General features: G+C 43.7%; 1 protein-coding gene across 1 annotated transcript in view; it reads left to right on the forward strand.

Moving 5' to 3' along the window:
* The window catches only part of SLC28A1 (solute carrier family 28 member 1), a 68,919-nt gene extending 50,956 nt beyond the window's left edge, over positions 1-17,963 (forward strand). The window contains exons 14-20 of the mRNA XM_068272600.1: positions 1,915-2,045; positions 3,038-3,206; positions 4,619-4,816; positions 10,630-10,711; positions 11,266-11,364; positions 16,201-16,315; positions 17,322-17,963. Of these exons, the coding sequence (XP_068128701.1) occupies positions 1,915-2,045; positions 3,038-3,206; positions 4,619-4,816; positions 10,630-10,711; positions 11,266-11,364; positions 16,201-16,315; positions 17,322-17,442 (915 nt within the window). The 3' untranslated portion in view covers positions 17,443-17,963. The remainder of the gene's footprint in view (positions 1-1,914; positions 2,046-3,037; positions 3,207-4,618; positions 4,817-10,629; positions 10,712-11,265; positions 11,365-16,200; positions 16,316-17,321) is intronic.
* Positions 17,964-26,347: the final 8,384 nt, after the last annotated feature.

A 26,347-nucleotide genomic window follows, 5' to 3' on the forward strand; every position in this document is an offset into this window, starting at 1 on the left:
CTTCTTTCTACGTAAAAAAAATGCTATGATGACAGATGTTATTGGTACACAAGTGATTCTGTAATTTAATGTCATTAAATTGTATTTTTACACTTCATTTTGTTGCTGACTGTGCATGTCTTTGGCGTCTGCAACGAATGACCTAGATGCTCAAATAATATTTTTAATGTAAAAAACTGTAGTTTGTAGTGTTGCGTCTTGCGTGTAAAATACAGACTGCTCAAACTATGCCTTGGGATATTCCTGCTTGTACACAACAGACTGCTCTGCAGCTCCGAAGGAGCACATAAGCACTAATCAGGAAACCCAAACATGCTGTGGCAAAACTGTGTGTGTAGCTGGCTCTGTAGATAAATCTAAGGTAATTCATATGAAATAATGTAAAATCTAAACTTATTTCTTATCAATAAGTGTGGAATTGAACTATATGTTCCTCTTTAGGCTTCTTTCCCACTAGGACGTTGCGTTTTAGGGGACGTTATAGGTCGCATAACGTGCCGCTAACGCAACGCCTGGTGGTGTTGGTGGAGGACGCTACCTAGAGCTGCGTTAAGCAGCTCTTGGTGCGCCTTTTTTGTGCTATAGACTGCGGAGACCACGTGATCCGCATCACGTGGTCCCGCCAGCCAATCGCCGCACAGAGCGGCGCTCCAGGAAGTAAACACTGCACGTCACACCGTGCAGTGAATATTAATTATCCATGTGGCTGGCCGAGGAGGAGGAGGGGAGACCTTCTCCTCCAACATCACTGAGCACGTGCAAACAGTCTAACGCGACTTAGCTACGTATAACGCACAGCATGCAGCACTTTAACCTGACGTGCAGCGTTACAATGTAACGCAACGTGGGCACTGTGAACAGCCCATTGATTTTTCATTACTGTGTGGTGGGCTGCGTTACAGGCTGCTCTAACGTGCGCCTGTAACGTCCCACTGTGAAAGCAGCCTATTTTAAGCTTACTAAGTAATCTAGGTGGTTATGAGCAGGGCTGGAATTCTGCAGAGGCCCCATAGACCACAGCCTTGGGAAGCTGCTGCCCAAGTGTGAAGGTTGCATATAAAAAAAAAGAGCCTCTTGCATGTGGTTAATTGCTGCACCCAAAAGAACTACAAAGAAATTGAAGAGGAGGCTGTTTTGAGATGCAGTGCTGGCAACAAAGAGTTTATATGGCTACCTCACATGGGTAATGATGGATAGGTAGATGATTTTGTACAGAAGGCAGATCAGTCCAGCCAAACATTTTATGACATGGAACTGGAAGTCTGCAATGCAAACCCAGTCAGTCAGGCAATAAAACATAATGCAAAAATAGTTTATGTGCAATAGGCAAAACTTTGAGGAAAACTATAATATAATCCACATAATATGCATTAAATATACACAAACCCAAGCTAGGCTGACTGCATTCCGTGATGTTTTATACTCACTTTCTTTTATTTTTTCATTGGCGAAGTGAAAAGTATACATAAGGTAAGAAAGTATAAGTGCCCAATCCCTTCCAAGCTGAAAAATGTTTTAGGCTACTTTCACACTACGAAGTTGCTGTGCGTTCCCTGGGAAAACAAGGATGCAATGCAATCTAGGGGAAAAGTCACATTACACATTATGTGTGTGATGCGATGCATACAGTGAATCATCCAGTACATACAATGAAAAAGTATGCTTCACTGCAACTCTTAACGCACACATTATGCGGTACTGCTTTGTATATATCATTTTATGCAAACGGGTCTGTCGCACCCCACTGCTTATGGGTCAATCGGAGCGTACCATTGCAATATTATTGCATCACATTAGCAATACCTTTATATTGTCTGACGCAATGCATCACATCTCTTCAGTGTGAGAGTAGCCTTACCCAGTAACACTTCTATTGCCCATAATAACTACAAACATACTGATTATTGCTTTCAGATTGATGCATCCTCACTGATTGCTGCCTCTGTCATGGCTGCACCTTGTGCCCTCGCTCTCTCCAAGTTGGTTTATCCTGAAGCCGAAGTGTCCAAATTTAGGGATGAGGAAGGTGTGAAGATAGAAAAAGGGTAGGTGTTACTTTCTTGCACTAGGATTCCTGAAATCTGTGTTCTGCACAGCTAGCTGGCATCTATCTACTGATTTTTCTAGCTGCATGCAAGTGAAGGATTTAACAAACCTATGCCCCCCTGGGCAGTGCCAGATTCCCTGTTACTTAGGAAGTATGGATATGGTCAGACTCCATTTCAAAGCTGCCGGGTGTCATATCGGACCAAGGAAAGAGGTACTGAATTAGCAATTATGTGTCTGCAGGCGTGTGCATCCGTTTCTAGTGAAAACCTTGTTTAAAGGGACCCTGAGCAGCACCCTAAATTTGGAAAATTAACTTACCTGGGCTTTCCTCCAGCCCCTCGTAGCCGTTTTGCCCCAGGCGGCTCCGTTAGAGAGGTGACTTCAGCCATAAGTTGTGCACATCTGCGCATGCAGGTGACTTCAGCCATAAGTTGTGCACATCTGCGCATGCACGGCCCCTCAGCGTGCTCATCTCACTCATGAGCCGTAAGCATTCTGTGCATGCGCGGTTCTCGGGCAAATGGAAGAGCCGGGCATGCGCAGTTGCGAATGACTTCTGGCTAAAGTCGCCGCTCTAACGGAGCCGCCGGGATCAGAACAGAGGGAGCCTGGAAGAAGTTGAGGGGCGTCCCCGAATATAAGGGTTGGAGGAAGCCCCTGGTAAGCTCATTTGCCAATTTTAGGGTCCTGCTCAGGGTCCTTTTAAAAAGTTTATTTCTGCGGAAATATACATACAGCTGTACTTGCACAACAACTAATTCACAAATGCTTCAGCAGCTCTCATTATTGTCTGATATCATGATGCACATGAATGTTATGAAGTTTTGCTATATAATTGTGGCCAATTTTTAATATACTCCTGACCAGGCTTGTAGGAGCGCTTATGTTTTTCCATGTTCTCCAGTTCAGGAGAATCTTAGTGAATCAGCCCCAACAGTATTTCAGATAGGACCCATCATAATACTATATGTATTTTCTGTGTTAACAGGGAAGAAAAGACAATACTGGAAGCTGCCAGCAATGGAGCCTCTACCTCTATTGGCCTTGTTGCCAATATTGCAGCCAATTTAATCGCATTTATGGCCTTGCTGGAATTCATTAATTCTGCATTCTCTTGGCTGGGAGGAATGGTGAACTATCCTGAACTCACTCTACAGGTGAGACAGAGCTAGGATGATTACAGGTATTTCTTGCAGATTACATGTATGTGCAAACTCTGGTTCCCATTGCCCAATGCCCATAGTGTTTCCACTCAGTATCTATCTTGTACAAAGGGGTGGATGGATACATGGTGGAAATACATACTCTGTTCTTTGATCACATCTGTTTTATATTGGCAACTTGTAATCCACAGACTCAAAAATACTTCAATTGTCCTGACTGCAAAGGAGTGTCCAGGAACACATTGCTCAAAACTTGGGAATCACACCTCAAAACAATAAAACTGACAGAGGGTAATTGGGCAATAATTCAACTACCTCTACAGCTTTCACTCTTAGTGTAAAACCGAAAAACTTACACCTCTTGTGGTTGGAGTTCACACCTTCTCTTTACACCTCTCCTCCTCTAATGTGTCCACTCTCACCCATGTAAAGTCCAATGGGAGGTTTAAGCATGTTATTTGATCCTGAACACTTATTGATATCTTCTACTAAACCGTTAGTGGTCCTAAAGGGTACCTGAGCTGGCATGTGACATGATGAAATAGACATGTGCACGTACAGTGCCAAGCATACAATTTACTAGGCTTTCTTTCTTTTTTTTCTGCCTGAAAGAGTTAAACATTCAGGTATGTAAGTGACAGTTTGTCTCCAATCAAGACCTAGTTGGACTATAGCATTATCCTCACTGATAAGGAATTACAGCCATATAACTCTTGCCTGGCAGAGAATGGCTTCTAAGTGCAGGGGATAGATTGAAAAGGTTAATAGTGCATACTAGATTGTAGCTTTAAACAGTGTCAGACTGTGTGAAAGACTGTATCATACAGCTGAGATAATAAAACATTAAACCTACTTTTTAGCTTTTAAACAGAGAATATTAATCTGTTTATTTTCAGCATAGGTTTGCTTTAAGTCCCAGCACTGGACACCCCTAGATGTTAGGGTAATCTATACATATGCAGTATAGGTGATTATGGTGAATTTGACATTGATATTGTTATCAGCCTATATCATCATATACAAACTGCCTAAAAGAACTTGCTAATGGCTGGATAGTGTAATGGTTATGGGCTCTGCCTCTGACACATGAGACCTGGGTTCAAACCTTGGCTCTTCCTATTTAGTAAGCCAGAACCTATTCAGTAAGGAGTTCTTGGGCAAGACTCCCTACCACTGCTACTGGCTACTGAGTGTGCTCTAGTGGCTGCCTTGCAAGCGCTTTGAGTCTGATAGGAGAAAAGCGCTATACAAATTATTATTATATATGATTGCAAAATAGACAGTAAACAAATGAAACAGAGAGAAACATTTAACTAAACTTTAGACTAATAACTGAGTAGTGTAGTTAGCTGCAAAGCTTTGGCTCACTTTTGCAGATGGTTTAACAAACCTTTGTGTCTCCCCAGCTGATTCTGTCCTACATCTTCATGCCTGTGGCCTTCATGATGGGAGTGGAGTGGGACGAGGCTGGCCCAGTGGGTGAGATGCTGGGAACGAAGATCATCCTGAATGAGTTTGTGGCCTACCGCATGCTGGCTGACTACAAAGATCAGCGTCTAGCAGGTGTTGAGGAATGGATGAATGATAAAAGGCAGTGGATATCGGCAAGTATAAGTTAATGTGTCACCTTTGTATAAATGGCAAGTAACTGACTTTACTGAAATCCTCTTTACTCTATGTCAATAATGTCAGTTACAGCTGTATATCCCCATAGATAAGAGTTAACCCTTCTCTTAAAGGGACACTTAAGCCAGGAATAAAAAAATCAGTTTTACTTCCCTGGGGCTTCTACCAGCCCACTGCAGCCAACAGGCCCTGACAGGGAGTCGGCTGGCTTTCTGCGCCTGCGCAGGCCTCACCATGCATATCCTTCTTCATGTTCCCGTCCTCAGTAGTGTCCTGCACAGGAGCAGGACGCTATTGCGGATGAGAATGCAAAGAAAAATACGAGTGGCCAGGCCTGTCAGCAAAAACGAAACTAGCTGGCGGCGGGGGACCATATACAGTGAATTAATGGCTCCAGTGGCTGTAACTTATAATAAGCAGCAAGAATAAACAAGGATACTGGCTCTATAGACTAGGAGTAGGTGAGCAGCATGGAATGCTTGTTGGTAAAATATGCTCCTTAAAGAGGATCTGTAACGTCAAAACGTCCCCTGGGGGGTACTCACCTCGGGTGGGGGAAGCCTCCGGATCCTAATGAGGCTTCCCACGCCATCCTCCGTCCTTCAGGGGTTTTGCTGCAGCCCTCCGTGCAAGATGACGTCCATATTTACCTTCCCGGCTGCTGCGCAGGTGCTCTGACGGCTGTCGGCTCCGAAGTAGGCGGAAATACCCGATCGCCGTCGGGTCTGCTCTACTGTGCAGGCGCAAGTTTCCGGCGCCTGCGCAGTAGAGCAGACCTGACTGAGATCGGGTATTTCCGTCTACTTCAGAGCCAAAAGCAGCCACAGCGCCCCCGCTGGAGCCAGCAAAGGTAAATATTGAATTTACAGTCGGGTCTGTCGACGGCTGTTCGGAGGGCTGCAGCGAGACCCCCGTGGGACAGAGGACGGCGTGGGAAGCCTCATTAGGATCCGGAGGCTTTCCCCACCCGAGGTGAGTACCCCCCAGGGGATGTTTCTGATGTTACAGAGTCTCTTTAAGGTGTAAATGCATGCACCTTTACGGCTGCAACATTTTGGGGCAGAAATCTGTACAGACACTGTTACGCTCGGTGGTATATTCTCCACAGTGAGCACGTAATGCATAACCTGACGTGAAGGAGACACACACACACGCAAGCACAAGGAACCAGGATATCCCCAGTGTAGTGGAGGAGAGGACTGACTCCCGTAGGAGATGTGGTGCACAGAGCAGGCGTAGCCGAACAACCACAAACAATACTTAACAATAATGGCTCAGCGCAAAAGTAGCGCTGAGCGTATCAATCAGAACTCAGAAAGACAGGGACAGGTAGACAGAATGAACGCTTGCTAAACTAGTCACTGCCTTAGTGACAGCAAGCGCCCACAACAGGACAGACTGAAACGAGGTAGCCAATCGCGGACGCAGCGATGGCCTACTTCGCAATGACAGGACAGAATAGTCAGGAAACAGCAGAATCAAACACAGGCAAATGCAATACATACAAATATACAATGGATATGATATTCCTAGCGTATTACGATTACAGCTATCAATGAAACTACAAACGACTGACTAACATATGTATATATCGGCGATGAACCGATATATAACATAAGCAAGGAACACTGGCTAGGAACTGGAGCAATGCAGGGAACAGGACTCTGCGCAGAAGTGAGCGCAATCCACGCAAGGTAACAGGAACAGGACTGAACTAGCTAAGCACGGGTGATCACAATAAGCGCAACCTACCGAAACGTGCTGGAAACTGACTAACTGAACACAGGATATAAACAGTTTGAGTACGTATATATCAGCGACACTGATGTATTAACGTAACACGAATACAAGGAAAATAACAAACGCGCTAGTATGCATATATATCGGCGATGAACCAATATATGATGCAAGACTAGCAAAGTAACAAATACTGATAAACAGGAACAGGACTAGAAGGACTCACTGACTCCTACGCAGGAGATCAGTGCAGTCCACAAGAATTAACACTAGAACTAGGAACACGATCTGGGGCCAAAGTAACAGCAAGACCAGCTGATGCTGCTGAGACTATGATAGCCCGAGGAGCACTGCAGGAAGCAGCTCTTTATACTGAGGTCATCCAATGGGAGAAGACATGCAGATTCCCACACAGGTGAATGATAATCAGTCGCAAGCTGGCAACAGGGAAAGACAGACAAAGCTATGCAACCTGCTAGAAAGAGATTGCAGCTCCACTGCAACAGACAATGTTTGACTTCACAAGAGCATCCCAAACTGTCATGAACTGCAGAGTGACTGTAGATGAAATCAACACATTGGGCTCTATTCATAAAACATTTGAGTCGGAAAAATCGTGGAGGTAAAATACCGCAGCGGTATTTTAGACTTCTGGGTGGTCATTCATAAAAATCTTGCCAGCTGCGATAGCAGAGCGGAGATCTCCCGCTGAAGGCTGGCGGTAAGCTGTCGGAAGGCATGCGGAAACACTTAAGCCGGCAGAGTCCCTCCGTGCGCTGCTCTCTCTGGGAGGTCTGTCCCATTCACTTGTATGTAATCCGCAGGCTTCTCGCTAAATCAGAGGAAGCGGTATTTCCCGTCCACATACCGCTTCCTCTAATCTTTATGAATGGCCATTTTGTTACTTTTTTCTAGATAAATCTAGAAAAACACTGCAGAAGGTGGAAATTTCTCGCTCTGCTGGGGGATTGTAGATTTTCATGCGGGAACAGCTTTTATGAATGTCCACTTTGCTAAATGGTCGGGAAAGTCCGCTGTTTTGAGCGGAAAACTTGCGGTAACGGTTTATGAATAGAGCCCTTAGTGTGATTGCAAGCAAAACTATGCAAGCAAATGCATGTAAAGAGCCCTTAGTGTGATTGCAAGCAAAACTATGCAAGCAAATGCATGTAAAGAAATCAAAAACTGCCTGTCTACAGAACAACTGCAGCCAGCAGTACATGCTGCAGAAGTGATCATAACAGACACATAAGTAGTCTAGAGCCATGTAGTGTTGCTATGGTGGGGGGAGGTGGGATGATGACACGGCGCACAAGTTCGCGGATTTTTACTGTAATGTAAAATGCAGAAAATCCGCATTATCCGATGTGCGGTAATTTTAAAGAGAACCTGAGGTGGGATTTCATTATGTTACTGGGGCACAGAGGCTGGTTGTGCACACTAAGACCAGCCTCTGTTGCCCTATGGTGTGCCTCCATGTCCCCCCTGCGCACTGCTATACCCCCGCAGTGCTGGCGACATGCAGTGTGTCGCCAGCACAATGTTTACCTATGCCTGTCTGTTAGCGCCGCTCCCCCGCCTCCTCAGCATCGGCGCTGCCCGCCCGTGTCCCTTCCCTCCCGCTGATAGGAGGGAAGTGACGCGGGCGGGTAGCGGCGATGCGGAGGAGGCAGGGGAGCGGCGCTGACAGACAGCGCTTAGGTAAACATTGTGCTGGCGACGCTCTGCGTGTCGCCAGCACTGCGGGGGCTATAGCGGCGCGCAGGGGGGACATGGAGGCACACCATGGGGCAACAGAGGCTGGTGTTAGTGTGCACAACCAGCCTCTGTGCCCCAGTAACATAATGAAATCCCACCTCGGGTTCTCTTTAAGCCTATTAGAAGACTCAGAATGAATAAGCCAATCAGAGAATGCGGAAATTTCCGCCTAAATCCCCATTCTCTGATTGGTTTATTCATTCCGAGTCTTCTGATTAAAATTACTGCATATCGGATAATGCGGATTTTCTGCATTTTACATTACAGTAAAAATATGCAGACTTTAGCGGTTAATAGCAAAGTCCCCATAAGACCTAGAAACACCATTTTCAGGGTTTATTAAACAGAATCTTGTAAACAATATGAAAAAAAAAGTCTTCAAAAAGACCTTATAGTTTTTGAGAAAATCGATGTTAAAGTCAGCTGAAATTTCTGCGATTAAAATCCGCCTACCGCACTTGTATTATCGATTTTCGCATTCCGATGCGGAAATTGTATTTCTATATTGAAAAGGAAAGGAGAGAGCGCCGGCACTGCTGTCAATCCTCTTTTATTCATAAGTTATTCATATTCATAAGTCCATAACATAAAACAAGGCATAATTGCATATAAAAATCATGGCACATACCATTAGTGACTGTGGATGCAGTGGGTGCGTGGGGTGTAGAGCCTTACAGCTGTTTCGCGTGCCTGCGCTTCTACAGAGGCTGCAACGGGGGTGTTGGTGTGGGCTAACATATATATTATTTTAGGCTAGCTTGCGGCGTCCTGCCGCTCAAAACTCCGCCTCCCATCAAATCCCATCCAGTGAATGGCTGCTCGAAAACCGAGTTCAGCCTCGGATGGGTGACGTCAGGTACTGCACGACTACGGTGGCCTGCATGGGAGACACTGTATTAGGTCTCCCAGGCAACCTTATGCAATGTAGGCCATACAAGTAAGTCAGGAAATTTTGCTGCCATCTTGTGGCGTAAATGAATATTATAGCCGAAGGCTATAAAGTGCATATATCAGTGCAGCACAAAATTGTATTTCCCCGGAATCCAAATGAGCATCCCTAAGCATGACAGAGCAGGCAGGGTGCACAGTAGAACAATGGCTCAGCCGATGCTCGGACAAGATGACCCTGCAGTCTAAAGGGTTAGGGGGCTACTGTACATGGGGTAGATTCTCATGACAGATGGCCCCAACCACCCACTATGTCCAAAAACCATCTAGCATGTGTACAAGGCTTTAGAATATAATGAAAAGCTGTGCTGTTTGGGATAGCCATTGTGTCAAATGCTTAAATCTTGAAAATATGTTGAAGCTCAATATAAAGAAATGCTGATGGCTGCGGTCATGTGACAAATGCACCCTCTTCCTCCAATCCAGGACACCGGATCACCCCTGGCATGGGCTGAAGCTGATAGAATATCAGGGCAGTGCAATTGTCCATATTCTGTTATATGTTTCACAGCCAAGCTCTTGTACACCACCTATGCTGCTCATGCTCCACTTCTGTCAACTGTGTTAACTATTTAAAATCTTGATTAAAAATACTCATTACAGAAGCCAGTCTTTTTGGTGTGTACTGTGCCAACAATAATGATGTTTGAAAAAGTTTGGTACTTGTGTGCTCAGGAAAATACAGTGGCTAAGATAATTATAATCATTTATATTAATCTATTATCATAAATTATACAAATACGTACTTTGTACATTGGAGATGCTACATTTCATTCACCAGAACAAAGTGGTCCTCATATGCAGTACAAAATTAGTGCTGGATACTGTAACTGACATGTCCGATGAGTGGTAGCATCTGGCATGGGAAGTGGAAGACTCACCTATTGTTGTCCTTCTAAGCATTCTAACATGTTGGGAATTAAAGGACAACTGAAGTGAGAAAGATATGGAGGCTGCCATATTTATTTCCTTTTAAACAATACCAGTTGTCTAGTACAGCAATACACTTCTGCGCAAGTCATCGATTCAGCCACAGGAAGTGAGCATCACTTCCTGCTTGGCCTGCTTCCAGACGGGGATTACCGTGTAATAATGCGGTTATCCCCAAAGTCTGTTTTCAGTGGTGTGTTGCGGCCCCCGGGATGCACCGCAACCACATATATACAGTATGAAACCGGCCTAAAGGTTTCAACTCTATTCTCATCCCTTTGGATCTCTTCTTGGGTTTTGACACAGTGGACCATTTAAAATATGATACATACAGTGAAACCATTTAGATAGTTTTTATTGATGATGCAAACATGACTTACTATCATGAACATTATCTAACACCAATTTTGATTTACAGGAGCGAGCAGAGGTCATCACTACCTTTGCCCTGTGTGGATTTGCCAATATTAGCTCCATTGGCATCATGCTTGGAGGATTGTGTAAGTTTTTATTTTTTGCTAAATGAATATCCTATAAATATACAATTTGATTTGCTACAGTGCTAGACCAAAGCAAATATACACCAAAAATGCTGACTCTTAGGCTCAACACACACCATACAATCTTGGTTGTTCAATCTTACCACTTTCATGTAGTATAAGAGCCTATACAATCAATCATTCAAGGTATTTTCAATCTGTTGGCCATTATACTACATAGATTTGGTAAATCTGTACAACCAAGATTGTATGGTGTGTGTTGAGCCGTAGGTTTGTTATTACTTCAGCATACAATAAAAGCAACATACTATTTCAGAGTGTGAAATGCGTTCGTTTGTTTAGTCTTTTGTATGCTGCAATTTTTATATTAATGAATCTCATTGTAGGTAATAAAAGCATTGTTGGTGTGCAGTTCGATTGCTTTGGTCTATGGATTAAGCTGGCAGCTCTGGACAACCAAGTGAGCTCAGCTGCTTTTCTTTCCTGCTACAGTGCTAGAACCTCATTATATAATTATGAGTTAATTCACAAATGCTGATTATTGTATGTCACAGCTTCCATGGCCCCGGAGCGCAAAAGTGATCTAGCAAAGGTGGTGGTGCGCGCTCTGATGACTGGAGCGTGCGTCTCTTTTGTCAATGCTTGTATTGCAGGTATGTTTCAATGTGTCTTCTCATCATGGTGTTCTTTGTCAACTAAAACAACAGTGTGAGGGATTGGCTGTTGGTACCCCTGAAATATTTAATTGGCTTCCAACATGATAGATTTGTAAGTGAAACAAGAACAGGCAAATATGTGTGTGCACATTGGGCAAAGTGCAGGTCAAACAGTAGGAATGGGTGGTTTTACTAAGTGTTATAAAAGTGTAGAACTTAGAAGGTGTGGGTGAGAAATGTGAATACAGTGAACGGGAGCACTGTAACGGGGGACAGAGCAAGAGAGAAGAACAAAGGGTGATACACAGGTGGAAGAAGAGGTGAGTAGTAGTGCCAGTAGGGTGAAAGAATAGATGAGTGGTGGGCAAGGGTGGGTCTTAAGGTCTTAGATGGAGAAAATAGGCACTTTATTTGTCATCATTACTGAGAATAGAGGAACAGCATTTTATGATACACACACATCCCTTCCGCTAATATCTTCAAACATTCACAACCCCTCTCAGCTTGTTATCCTGCACAGTATGAAATCACTGCAGGTGAATCTGATATGTAGAACTAGGCTGACATTCACCTCCTCTAACAGGGAGAAATCAGCCACAGGAAGGCATTGTGGAGCTCTTTAGAATAATGGCCTGTCTATGGCTGTAGCTGCTGGACTATGGGAGGGGGCAGAGCAGCCACTGACACTATGGTGCTCTGCCGTGTAATTGCTACACTGTGAGCAAAGTGCATAAACATACCCAGTCACATAATGGGCATGCAGCAGTGTGAATTAGGACCTCCACTACCCATAAGTGGCCTGCAGTACTCACATATGTACAGTACATGTCAAGTTTTACATAGGAAACCAAAGGGTTTAGCACTATGAACAACCATTATCACCAGAAAGAAAAATTACCATGAAGTGATTACCAGGCAAACCCCCTTGCTTGTGAGCAATACATGTATCTATTTTTGACATTGTATTATAAATTAACCTCCCACTTTGCGAAACACGCTTGTCCATGTCGGTGGCCAGCAGGAGGGAGAGGTAACTCTGGCACATGTGTCAATTGCTCCAGAGGTGACTTATGAAATCTGGAAGCCGTCTTTAATAAGGGGGCTCACAGATACATACCAAGTTTATTTGGAAAAAATATCAATAGTATACAGATACAATAAAAGAGAAATGCTGATTATTACCAATGTTTTTATTTAATTTTGAATAAAATATAAAACAAATACTAAACATTTTTTTTAATTAACCAAAAGTAATACAGAGGTAGTAAAAATGTAGGTAAAAAAGAGGTATATGGAGAGGCTACCATATTTATTTTCTTTTAAACAATACTAGTTGCCTGGCAGGCCTGGTGATCTATTTGGCTGCAGTAGTCAGGGGCGTAACAATAGACCCTGCAAGGGATGCCTCCGCAGGGGGGCCCAGAAGCCACAGGGGGCCCGTGGAGAGAAAAAAAGTATTCTGCTCTAGCACCATTGCTATATTGACTGCATGTGTCCAAAACACAGATAAGGACTCATAAACACTCTGGAATTTATACACTGTCCCTGCTCCCTAGGGTTCGTAAAAAAACATCTGTCTCTCACTGCTGCAAAGATCTGATGACTGCATGTAAAACCTAACAAAGAATAAGTCACATTTTGAAAAAACCTTTTAGACTTTCCCTTGTTCACTCTGAAAGGATACCTAGATCTTATCACACAGGCTTGACCTTATGGCATCTAATTACTTTTACAACACAGCAGAGTGGAGATTGAGGTCTTAAGCAGGCCATACACTGGCTCGATTCACGGCCGTTTCGACAGCAGATCCGATCCTGGGATCGGATCTGCTGCCAATCGCTTGCGCTAAACGCACCCGCCGATCCGATTCCCTCCCGAAATCGGATCGGACCGTCGATCGCGCCGTGCGGGAAATTACCCTCGATCGCCCGGCGGTAGGAGCGCGTCGCTTGCGGCGTACGATTCGGGCCCGATCCGAGCAGGTATACATTACCTGAAGCTGGCTCCGGGGTCCTCTTCTCCTCGCTGCACCGCATTTCCGCATCTCCCAGTGTACGCTTATACTTCCTGTGTCACTCCGGTGACCAGGAAGTTGAAATAGAGGGCGCTCTATTTGAACTTCCTGGTCACGGAGTAACACAGGAAGCGCTGGGATGGAGCAAGAACAGCGGTGCGGTGCAGTGCGGAGAAGACGCCCGGGAGCCAGCCTCAGGTAATGTATACGGGGGGGGGACAGGCGGCAGGAGCAGCTGAACAGATTGTGATCGGTTTCAGGCTGAAATCGATTCACAATCTGTTTGCAGTAAAGGCAGCCATACGATCCCTATCTGATCAGATTCGATCAGATAGGGATCTGTCAGCTGGTCGATCTAATGGCACATCGACCAGTGTATGGCCACCTTTACTGTTGCTGCTTCATGGAGAGCTTGTCTCATACTGAGTTAAAAGATCCTGTAATAAGAGTGAATCAATCAGTGACATTCTGAAAGTTTTGCCAAAGTTTCAGTGAATACTATATGTTATGTTAAGCATGTCATTGTTGTTCCTGCATATAGCATGTGCTCTCATTAAAGGCACACACATCAGATAAAAGTCTTTGGAAAATGAAAGATCACAGACCAATTTTACCCCCTTCCATGTAGTATAAGAGCCATACTCTACACAGTCTATTCTATGGAGCTGAACTCCCCATCAGACAGAAATCTTTGCAAGATGCTGCACACATTCAACAGATCAGTATCTGCAAAAGATCAGTTCCTGCAAAAGATCCGTTCCTGCAAAATGCATTGATAGTCTATGAGATCTGCAGATCATCATACACACCTTGTTTAACAGACATTCATCTGCAGATCAGACAATCATCTGCAGATCTGAAGATCCATCCTGGTGGATCTGATCTGCAGATAATTGTCCATTAAACAAGGTGTGTATGAGGATCTGCAGATATCATAGACTATGAATGCATTTTGCAGGAATGGATCTTTTGCAGGAATGGATCTTTTGCAGGAACAGATCTTTTGCAGATACTGATCTTTTGAATGTTTACAGCATCTGTGTGTGCAGCATCTTGCAAAGATTTTTATCTGATGAGGAGTTCAGCTCCATAGAATAGACTGTGTAGAGTATGCCCTCATACTACATGGAAGGGGGTAAAATTGGTCTGTGATCTTTCATTTTCCAAAGACTTTTATCTGACGTGTGTACCCATCTTTAGTAAAATAATACGGCTGTGTGTGCATGTACTGTATGTACTGGAAACAGAGCTGCAACGAGGGACTTGTCGGCTACAAGGGGCTGTAGGAAGCCCCGGGTAAGTAGATCTGGGGGTAGCATAGATTGCCTGACATTTCCTTTAAGACTAAGTGTTTTTATCTCCATGGGGAAAACACATTGGTCCTCAGTTTTCCTGGGCAGAAAGCGAGGGGGGTGGGGGGCCCCATACAAAGTTTCGCAGGGGGGCCCAGTGATGTCTAGTTACGCCCCTGGCAGTAGTGTCTGAATCACACCAGAAACAAGTATGCAGTTAATCTTGTCAGATCTGACAATAATGTTGTAAACACCTGATCCGCTACATGCTTGTTCAGGGTCTATGGCTAAAAGTATTAGAGATAGAGGATCAATAGGACAGCCAGGTAACTTTAACTTGTAATGTTTAAGGCCTCTTTCACAGTGGGACGTTGCGTTTTGAAACAACGTTAAAGTCGCAATGCAAACTAACAACGCACCGTCCCAAAAAGGTCACAACGCAACTCTATGCCCTGTTATCGTCGCATACAGTAGGCATACAGGCAATGAAAAGTATGCTTCCAGGTCATTACTGAGCATGTGCAAACAGTCCAACGCAGTTAATAACGTGTATAACGCACAGCATGCAGCACTATCTTATAATGCTACACTTTACACACAAACACAGCGTGTACACTGTGAATGTTGCGCAGACTTAGTATTACTGTGCGTTAGTCCACGTTAAAACGTTTTCTAACGTGCAACTTTAACGTCGCACTGTGAAAGAGGCCTAAAAGGAAATAAATATGGCACTCTCCATATACCTCTCACTTCAGTTGTCCTTTAAACATTTAGGGCCCATTCACGGCGATTTCGGCAAAACGCTCAAACGCTAGCGCTTTTCAAAGCGCTAGGGTAATAAAAGTCTATGGGCCCGTTCTCATTTGGGAGATTTGCGCTAATCGCCGCAAATTGCCCAAAAACACTAAACGCAAACGCGTAGCCTGCACCATTTTCAGGCGATTTCCCCGCGATCGCATTTTAGTGCTATAGAAGCGCAAAACGCAATTGCTAAAAAATCGCCAGGTGTGAAAGGTGATTTTTTTTTGGCGTTAATCGCCAAAAAGCGCTAGCGTTTTGCGTTTTGTAAGTGTGAATGGGGCCTTAGGGATGATTCACACTCCAAGAGCCTTTTAAACGCTAGTGATTTTATAAGATATTGCTAATGCAATGCTATGGGGGATTTTTACAAAATCACTTTGCTTCAATGTGAACACACACATAGGATAACATTAGCAAGAGCTTTTAAAATCAGAAAGCGCTTAGAAAAGCTCTTGTAGTGTGAACCAGCCCTTAAGCAGAGTGTGTTAATGCACATGGCAAATTCCTTTTTGTATCAGCATTGCGTGCATTACATTATCATTATCAATCAAACTGGTGCTTTGCATTTAAAACATGCATAGAATTTTCATTAACTCCGTATGCAAGCCATAATTATTTGCATGTCTTTGACTATCTCTAGCTCTAGTCAGTGCTGCAGTAAATGTTCCCTTTTACAGGTTTTCCTTTTATACCTAAATCTGGAATAACAGCAACTTTGCTTTCTAGGAATTCTGTATACCCCCAGAGATGGAGTGAACTGCATGTCATATCTGGGCGATACCGAAGTCTTCCAAAACACAACATACAACCTCTATGTCTGCTGCCTAGACATATATAAAAAGTAAGTGTGATTCTAAGCATCTATTCTAACAGCCTATTTCACAGAGAACTCTCTATAGATTCTATAATGACTATCATTATTATGGTACATGTTATCATTGTTTGTTGTAAGCAAAAAAAGGAATACAGGAAACACTGGAAATACATGCATGTCAGGGTTATATTCTAAGGATTCAAATTTTACATACTTAAAGTGTACCTGAGACAGTAAAATGATTTATACTTACCTGGAGCTTTCTACAGCCCTCTGTAGTCTGTCTGCTCCCTCGCTGTCCTCCAGTCGCCGCTGTTGCGCCACTGTCAGCCCTGGCAAAGTCCCTGACTGAGCCGGTTGAGGTCTACTGTAAATGCCGGCCATAGGCACCCCCTGATTGCACTTTTGTAGCCAGGAGTGTTCTGCGCATGAGCAGTTCATTAGGGTTGTAACTGTGCATTTTCGGTGGAAAAGTGACCTAATGCTGGGCATACACGGCACTTTCTTTCCTTATCAATCGAGCCGCTGATGGGCTCGACTGATAATATCCGACAGGTCCGATGACCTGCCGGATAGATTACCCGCTCGATCCCTGCGGACGAGCGGGAATTGATCCGCACGCACGCGCGGACGAGCGGAGGATGCGCCGGCATCGAGCCAGCGGCTCTATCTGGTGCATAATTGCATCCAGAAACGTGCTGTGTATGCCCGGCAGTACAATTCTCCTGTCATCTATTCTACAGAGAAATAAACAGGCCTTATAGAAGTGGCAATTGGGATCTCTTTCCCTTCCTTCAAAGAAGAAAGAACCTTTATTGAGAATTCACATGTGGATTTTGTTACTTTCACAGTATGTGTAGGTAGAAAAAAACAAAGTCTTGTAAAAGTAATACCTGTGTTACGTTCACAGGAATTTTCCAGTATTTATTATGTAGGTTTAAAAATCTGTTGCTAGGCTGTATCAGAGACCATTCAATTACTTTGTACTGTGAAAAGATTTCTAATTATATTTTTCTTCTTTTCCATGATTTAGCACCAATAGTGACAATGGAACGCTGTCTTTTGATGGTGGATGGCAAAACTTGACCTTTTCGGATGCTGCCGTGAGAAGCTGTTGCACGTTTTACACGAGGGACGTGTGCAATGGTTTATAATCAGCTCCAGCTTTCTCTGGCATTATATGGACTGTAAGGAAGAACACATTTGACTCTCTAATATTCTCCATTGTTAATGAACTATTGACAGTTTACTGCTGGGAAACCTGATGGCAATGAAAACCTTGCTGATCCTGCAAACCATGCACTGCAATTACTACTTCAACTTATAAAATGTATAAAATGACATTTTTCATCCATGTATTTATGTTTTATATAAATAGATATGGGTACATATATCTTTTCAAAGTGAACCCAAAGCGATAAAAAAAAGTTAGATACTTACCTAGGGAGAGGGAAGCCTCTGGATATTCCAGAAGTTCATGTGTCCTTCTCGACACCATCATTGTCGCGCAACAAGAGCTTGTAGGATGTGTTCTTGTGGCCAAGCGCCATGTACAAGAGTGGCCATACTGTGCTGTAAGCCGAAGCCGTCCATGAGTGGCTCTGTACTACAATGCAGGCACAGTATGGCCACACTCGTGCATAAAGTAGTGGTCTCGAGGAGGATGTGGGAAGCCTCTGGAGGTGAGAATCAAACTTTTTATTTTAAAAATGCCTTAGGTTCACTTATTATTATCAGCATATTGATGATCACTGTGGATTCATATTTATTCTTCTGATTAAAGTGAACCTCTGTCTCAAGAAACATGGGAACTGTAATTTCTGACTGTTACTGCATTTATAGAGGTTGCTAGCAATCTGCCAGCTCTTGCCTGTAGCCCTCGTCTCACAGGCCTCTTTCAGACGGATGGCATATTAGTGTATTTAACCTGCTGTTTAGCTGACCAATGGTTGGGAGTAAGCGCCTGCTGGTTGCAAAGTAATGCAATCAATTGTGGGACCAGGAACCCACGAGGAGCGCTTTTGCAGATGCAGTGTTTTCAGATCATCAGCGCTCGACAAAGCGATACACCAGTGGATACCAGTGGGAATGATCCCACACACAGCTTTGCGACCATGGAGCAATCATAAATTACTGCTTTTCAGCATTTTGGGAGCGATTGCATCAGTGGCTGCAGTAGCCAAATTGTAATTGCTTCAGAAATCACTTTAAGGCCTGGAACCCACTGCAAAATGCAATCGCTAATCACAATCGCTAGCGTTTTGTATGAACAGTTTGTAAGCGATTTCATGAGCGTTTTAGGGAGCGATTTTAAAAAATTCATCATTTAGCGATTAGCGTTTTAAAGTCTGATTGGTCCTTTTAATTAATTTTCATTTTGTTACAGTGTGCAGTAACTTCAAAACACTAGCAAAATCGCTCCCTGCAGGTTTTGATGAGCGATTACGCCAACGATTATATACTTTACATTGAAGTGCACACGCTAACAAAATGCTGCATGTCCTGCGTTTGCGGTTTTGCTAATCGCAATCGCTTCTGTGGAATTTGAACCATCCATTTACATTAGCAGAGCATTTAGGGAGATCGCTAGCGATTGATCACTCTCCCTAAACGCTCAAAAAATCGCTCTAGTGGGTTCCAGCCCTAAAATGATGATTGCCTTTGCAATCTAATTAGTGTATCCAGAGAGAAAGGCTGAATATACATGCTAGATGGTTCTCGGTCAAGGTGGCCAGTCAGGACGCACCTTTGCCAAAAATCCAGCGCTGATTGCCTATTGTCAAGCACTTGACAAAGGGCAATCAGCCTGAAACATTGTGCTGGTTCATTATGCTGTATAACTGCCTTGTGATATGAAAATTAATATGAGCATTGCATAAAGCATCCACAAAGAGTCGAGTTCTGGTTTGGAATTTGTATGGACTGGAAGTTTAGAGGTGTGATGACCCTCTTTGCCATCAGAACTCATTATATTTTTTGATTCCTGAGGCCTGCAGACCACTCTTTTCTTTGTTTGGTATGCCTCGGGAAGTACTCATGACCCAGAGTGCTTCCAAAGACATATAAACAATCACTAACCCTCTGCACTCAAACAACTCACAACAAGCTGCAATTCAACTCCAGTAATGATAAAAAAAACAACCTGAATGCAAGTTGCATTTGGCTTCACCAATGGACAACACCTGCCTTCAAATGAGTGCAAAAACACTCTGGACCCCCTCCCCAGGCTTCCTCCTTCTTGAAAGGGTATCCACTGCCCAATACCAGTCAGCCATTCTACTCTACCCACACCAATAAGCAACCAAGTTGACCACTCCCCTTAGCCCCTCCTTTCCAGGGCCCTAAAGAGGCTGAACATATCTTCCCTTACTTGTGTTTCCTAAGACAGGTTCATCTGTACTGTGCATGTGTGAGCCCAGACTCACCCACGTGAAGTACGGACTTGCTTGTCTTCAGGGACACGAGTACTTCCAAAGGCTGCCCAAGGTGGGCTAAATATGTATTCAACCTCATAGGTTGAATAACTTCACTGAAGGACAGCGGTGGAACAGAAAGTGGATTGGGAAGGCTCTGGATAGCATACATAGACTACTCTCTACATAGGCAAGTACCTTTTTTTTTTGCCCTGCTGCAGGTTCACTTTAACTATGAGTAAGGACCTTTGTTCTAGTTATATGTAACCAGATTCACGAATAAAGTGCTTCTATGGGGAAGTTGCTGACTTTGACTCCTTCACTTTGATAAACACCCTAATATTTTATGCAAAAGCTAAAGGAGAATTTCAGGATTTGCTAAACAAATGTTCCCCTTCCCTTAGATTAGTCACTGAAATTAACCACGTTATGACAAGCTGACTTATAAAAACGTCCTGCTAGAGCCTCTTAATGGCCCCAAGACGTTTTTATATGTCAGACAGTGCTGCTTCCACTGTGCGCGTGCGCCCCCCCCCCCCCGTGCACGCGCACGCGCATTCCTTTGCACGTGCACGTGAAAATAGTGGAAGGAAAAAAAACACCAAAGAAAAAATACATCTTTATTTCCAAATACTATATTGTCACCGTACTTTGTACTAGGGACATAATTAAAATCTTGTGATAACCAGGACAAATAGGCAGATAAACTGTGTGGGTTTTATGCACAGTAGAAGTGTTTACATTAAAACTATAGGGGATGAAATTGGAGAAATAGTGTCTTTTTTTCATTTTTTCCTTGTTTTTCTCTTTAAAATGCATAGAAAATAAAGTAATTACAGAAAACAAATATTAACCCCAAGAAGCCCAATTGGTGGTGAAAAAAACAAGATATAGATAATTTCATTGTGATTAGTAGTGATTAAGCTATTGGCAGATGAAAGGGATGAGCACTGAAAGGTGAAAATTGCTCTTGTCCGTTAGGGTAAAAACACCTTTGGGGTAAAGTGGTTAAACTTTGAATACCATTCTCCCCTTGCTGATAATATGCTTTGAAATTAATATTGCTGAAAACCACATTGTTGTCACTGAAAACACAGTTCATCTTGGAATGAGCTTGCATGAACTCTGAAATTCTCTTTACACCCCCTGCTGTGTGAACAGTGTGTACAGGCATGCTGTTTGGCTCTCAGCCAAGTAGCATGTACTTTTATGGAAAGAAGTGGGTAGCATATGGGCTCTTGGCATTAAACTGCAGGTACTTCCTTTACAGTTCCCACTGAACATTACAGGTATTGGACAAGGCAATCTGCCCTTGCAAATAACAGGGCAGATGGTCACCGATTTCAAGGGACACCTATACTCAGTTTAGATCTCTGTCTAAGACAATCATGAAGGATTATTTTGTCCAATGAAAATCTACAGTGTACAGTGTAGCTTTAGTCCAGCATCCCAGCTAAAGGTCTCAGTGTGTCAGCTTCATGCATAGCAATTCTCTCCCTCATATGACCAGGTGGGGGAGGCAAGCTAGAGCAGAGGATGTAGTGAACTTCTCCACATATTATTAGACCACATCTCCTGAGAGGCGATTGCTTCCAGCGCATACAGAAGAGAGACAATAGACATCTAAGTATAGATTTCTCAGATAGTTCTGAGTTTAAAGTCTCATCAATAAAATATTAACACTTTGTCAGTGCAATAGTAAATTACAATAAAACGCTACTAAAAATGCTCAAGTAAAAACTCACATCCAGGGTTCGTATTACAAGGACCCTTTAAATGACAAACAGCAAATCATTGGCAGCGACGATGAGTTCCTCTGGCTCTACACACAGTGTGGTATTCTGTACAGTGATAGAACCATTGAAGTGCCTTTTATATAGAAGGGGATCACGCCTTAGAAATGTCGCAACATACCATCTAAAACTGGGCTTCAGCCTGTAGAATGGGGAGATTAAATGTTACATGCAGTACGATGTCTGTGATTATAGCCTCTGCTTATGTACCAAAGCTTTGAACTGTCGTATGATTTGTGGCTTAGATCTGATGGTATGTTCTACTGGCTTATAGCTGGAAGTATCTGATTACTAAGGCAATGATTACATCATCCTTAATAGCCACTGTGGAGTTATATGGACTGCAGCTTTATTGGTGTTTATGCCCTCGGCTATATTTCAAGGCCTGATATCAAGTTGACTTGGAAGATACTTTTTTAAATATAATTATAATTGACAGATGCAACACTTTATTTGGACTGCCTTGTCCTCTGGCCTCTTCTCCAGGCTTATTCCATAATGTTCACTATTGGTGATACCCAGCTTGTGGTAAGATCCCAGCCAAAAATGCTGTGTGCCAAGTGGTGAATGGCTTGATTTAGAAGTTCTTTAAGCATGATTTGGGGGGTGGGTAAGGAGTGGGTATGTGTTATGTTTTAGTGTATGGCTCCTCTTTTATATGTAGATGGTGAATTTGATAATAAGATATTTTTGCCCTTGATCACCCTGGTTAGTTTCCTTTCTTTTAGATCAGGGATCAGGAAGCTTTTTAGCTGAGAGAACCATAAACACCACATAATTTAAAATGTAATTCTGTGAGAGCCATACAATATGTTTCAAACTGGGACAGTGCGCATGCGTAGCAGAGGGCTCATGTCCCTGTTGCCATGGTGATGTGTATAAAGTTGATACCCTGGGCAGTGGAAGCGTCCGACACATTTTCAGCTTCTCTTGGGTTTCAGCAACATCAGCAATTTCCCCGGGAGCCATACAGGAGAAATACTGACTAACAGCTTGTACAATTAGCTAGCTGACTTGGGGGTTGATTCACTTTGTAGGAGGAGATCCCCGCACTTTGGCCCAATAGTCTGCTTGTCAAGTGATAGGCAGCCTATTGGGCCAATCAAAGTGCAGGTATCTTGTCCTACAAAGTCACTGGACCTGACAGGGTCCAGAGTGGGACAATTGGAGCAGCAGCTCATTTTGGGGGGAGCGCAAGTAAGTTAGTAGTGCAAGCTACAGCACATCTGGCTCCCGAGCCATAGGTACCCTACCCCTGTTGTAGAGTATAGGGTTTTGCAATTGTCATTATTAGTGAGTGATGCATCCAACTTTTATAACTGCTGGTTTGTGGGTTGATAATCTGTATATGGGCTTACAGAGCTGTAGTATTACTGTTTTTTCTGTGCAATTATGTATTATTGTGGCATTTGGCAGAGGATAAATCAAACTTCGTAATGGTTATTAGTGCACAAAAATATGAATGAAGAAAGCTAAACGTACTTTTACTTCACCTTTAAAGTGTTCAACTAAAATGGTGCTCCTCAAATCATTCCCCAATGGTAATGTCCAATGTGGTCAGTGTTAAGTGGGTTTTATAGATGTTTGTGCAAAGATCGTTACTGTGGGCAAGCTACTCAGGCCTGACTTAGCCTAAGTCGCCGATGCTCAATCCTCCCGTGAGTCACCGCTCCACTTACATTAGAATTTCACCAATAAGGAGAAGGCACTTAAATGGCTTATCAAACTTGCGTTTCAAATCTTTTAGCAGTACACGACATGTTTTGGGGTGATCCCCTTCATCAGCTGGACACCCTGAAACATGTAACTGCTAAAAGATTTGAAAAACGCAAGTTTGATAAGCCATTTGAGTGCCTTCTCCTTATTAATGAGATTTTATAGACGTTTGTGCATCTTAAATGTGTATCTTAAATGTGTGTTTGTGTGGTATAAATGGGTTTACATATAATTACGCATGTGATTTATATTGCTTTATTGCCATTTCTCTTTTTTTCCACTATTTTTCCAGATTTCTTATCAGTAAAAGGGGAAAAGTCTGCTTTTTTGCATCTGTATACAAAACTTGTAGTAAAATGCAAAAATCAGTAGTAAAGGAGCAGCAGGTTCCTCTCTTGGGTAATGGTGGAATAATGCTTCTATGTAAAATATAAGGTAATTCTGGTGGGTTACCTGCTAGCAATATGTTGTGTCCAAGTGACACATCTCTTACAGTGATGCTGCAAGTGGAAAGGTGATGTTGGCCATAGTCACTCTGCTTATCATGGCATGGTAGAGGTCACATGATCTTTCCATCACAGAAAGGAATCACTTTACCTACTACTTAGTAAGGGGTCACATCTATTCCTGTTAACCATGTGCAAGTAAAGACAAAGATAAGTGGTTGTTGTGAACAAGGAATAAGAGAGACAATTTGGCATCCTTGATTTGGGTACTGAACAACCTAGTCTCAGCTCTATGTCCAGAGACTGAAGATGTAAGTGACAGCACTCTGATCTGTAGAAGAAGCCTGCACAGGAACAGAGATCAGGTAATCAACATCAGCACAGCAGTATAGGACAGTGAGAGATGCATATGTAAGCCTTGTGGTGTTGTTTGAGTGCATAGTTGTTGCCTGTATGATGTATTGAAGCATACACAGGTGAGTGCAGTGTGAGTGCAGTTGGGCATTTCAACACAGAGTTTATATCACCCTACTTGCTAACACTGGGTTGAACCTCTTTTGCCTAAATTCTTCTTGGCATCCATTCAGCAGGGCAATGGAAAGATTCGTTAGAAATGTTGATGCATTTAACCTCAGCTTCCTAACCTCAGCTTCCTATCCTTGGATAGAGTTGGGCCGAACGGTTCGCCTGCGAACGGTTCCATGCGAACTTCAGTGGTTCGCGTTCGCATCCCGCAGGCGAACTTTTGCGGAAGTCCGGTTCGCCCCATAATGCACCATGAGGGTCAACTTTGACCCTCTACATCACAGTCAGCAGGCCCAGTGTAGCCAATTAGGCTACACTAGCCCCTGGAGCCACTCCCCCCCTAATAAAAGGCAGGCAGCGGCGGCCATTACGGTCACTCGTGTGCCTGCATTAGTGAGAGTAGGGCGAGCTGCTGCAGACTGTCTCTCATAGGGAAAGATTAGTTAGGCTTAGCTTGTCCCTGGCTGCATACTTGTTCTGTGAACCCACCACTGCATACCTGTACTGTGAACCCACCACTACATACCTGTTCAGTGAACCCACCACTGCATACCTGTTCAGTGAACCCACCACTGCATACCTGTTCAGTGAACCCACCACTGCATACCTGTACTGTGAACCCACCACTGCATACCTGTTCTGTGAACCCACCACTGCATACCTGTTCTGTGAACCCACCACTGCATACCTGTACTGTGAACCCACCACTGCATACCTGTTCAGTGAACCCACCACTGCATAACTGTTCTGTGAACCCACCACTGCATACCTGTACTGTGAACACACCACTGCATACCAGTTCAGTGAACCCACCACTGCATACCTGTACTGTGAGCCCACCACTGCATACCTGTTCAGTGAACCCACCACTGCATACCTGTTCTGTGAACCCACCACTGCATACCTGTTCAGTGAACCCACCACTGCATACCTGTTCAGTGAACCCACCACTGCATACCTGTTCTGTGAACCCACCACTGCATACCTGTACTGTGAACCCACCACTGCATACCTGTTCAGTGAACCTACCACTGCATACCTGTTCTGTGAACTCACCACTGCATACCTGTTCAGTGAACCCACCACTGCATACCTGTTCAGTGAACCCGCCACTGTATACCTGTTGAGTGAACCCGCCACTGCATACCTGTTCTGTGAACCCACCACTGCATACCTGTTCTGTTCAGTGAACCCGCCACTGCATACCTGTACTGTTCAGTGAACCCGCCACTGCATACCTGTTCTGTTCAGTGAACCCGCCACTGTATACCTGTTCAGTGAACCCACCACTGCATACCTGTTCAGTGAACCCGCCACTGTATACCTGTTCAGTGAACCTGCCACTGCATACCTGTTCTGTGAACCCACCACTGCATACCTGTTCTGTTCAGTGAACCTGCCACTGCATACCTGTTCTGTGAACCCACCACTGCATACCTGTTCTGTTCAGTGAACCCGCCACTGCATACCTGTTCTGTTCAGTGAACCCGCCACTGTATACCTGTTCTGTTCAGTGAACAGTTTGGTGTGTCAGTGTGAAGCAGTACCTTAATTACACTACCTGATTGATGTATACACATGCAAGATGTTTTAAAGCACTTTAGGCCTGTCATTTAGCATTCAATGTGATTTCTGCCCTTAAAACGCTGCTTTGCGTCAAATCCAGATATTTTCCGGGGACTTTTGGCATGTATCCCACTCCGCCATGCCTACCTCCAGGTGTTAGACCCCTTGAAACATCTTTTCCATCACTTTTGTGGCCAGCATAATTTTTTTTTTTTCAAAGTTCGCATCCCCATTGAAGTCTATTGCGGTTCGCAAACTTTTCCGCGAACCGAACGTTCCGCGGAAGTTCACGAACCTAAAATCGGAGGTTCGGCCCAACTCTATCCTTGGATAGATGATGTTCCAAGTTGTCTTCTGCTTGGCTGAGTTGGTATTTCCTTCTGACATTTATTGCTACATTTCTTCTTGCCAGTTGCCAGCATAGCATCCAGCACAACATGCTTCACCCTACTTTTAGGAATGCATTTCAACCTTTGCTCAAGTACAGTTTAGTCTTGCTAAAACATGTCAGCTAATTTCACATTGACACTAGTGAGAATCAGCATCTGTAATGAGTCACTTCAGTGGCTGGAATATGCAAATTATGTCTTTATTTCCTTG

Source organism: Hyperolius riggenbachi, chromosome 3 (assembly GCF_040937935.1).
Source record: "Hyperolius riggenbachi isolate aHypRig1 chromosome 3, aHypRig1.pri, whole genome shotgun sequence".
In the NCBI taxonomy this organism is placed as follows: domain Eukaryota; kingdom Metazoa; phylum Chordata; class Amphibia; order Anura; family Hyperoliidae; genus Hyperolius; species Hyperolius riggenbachi.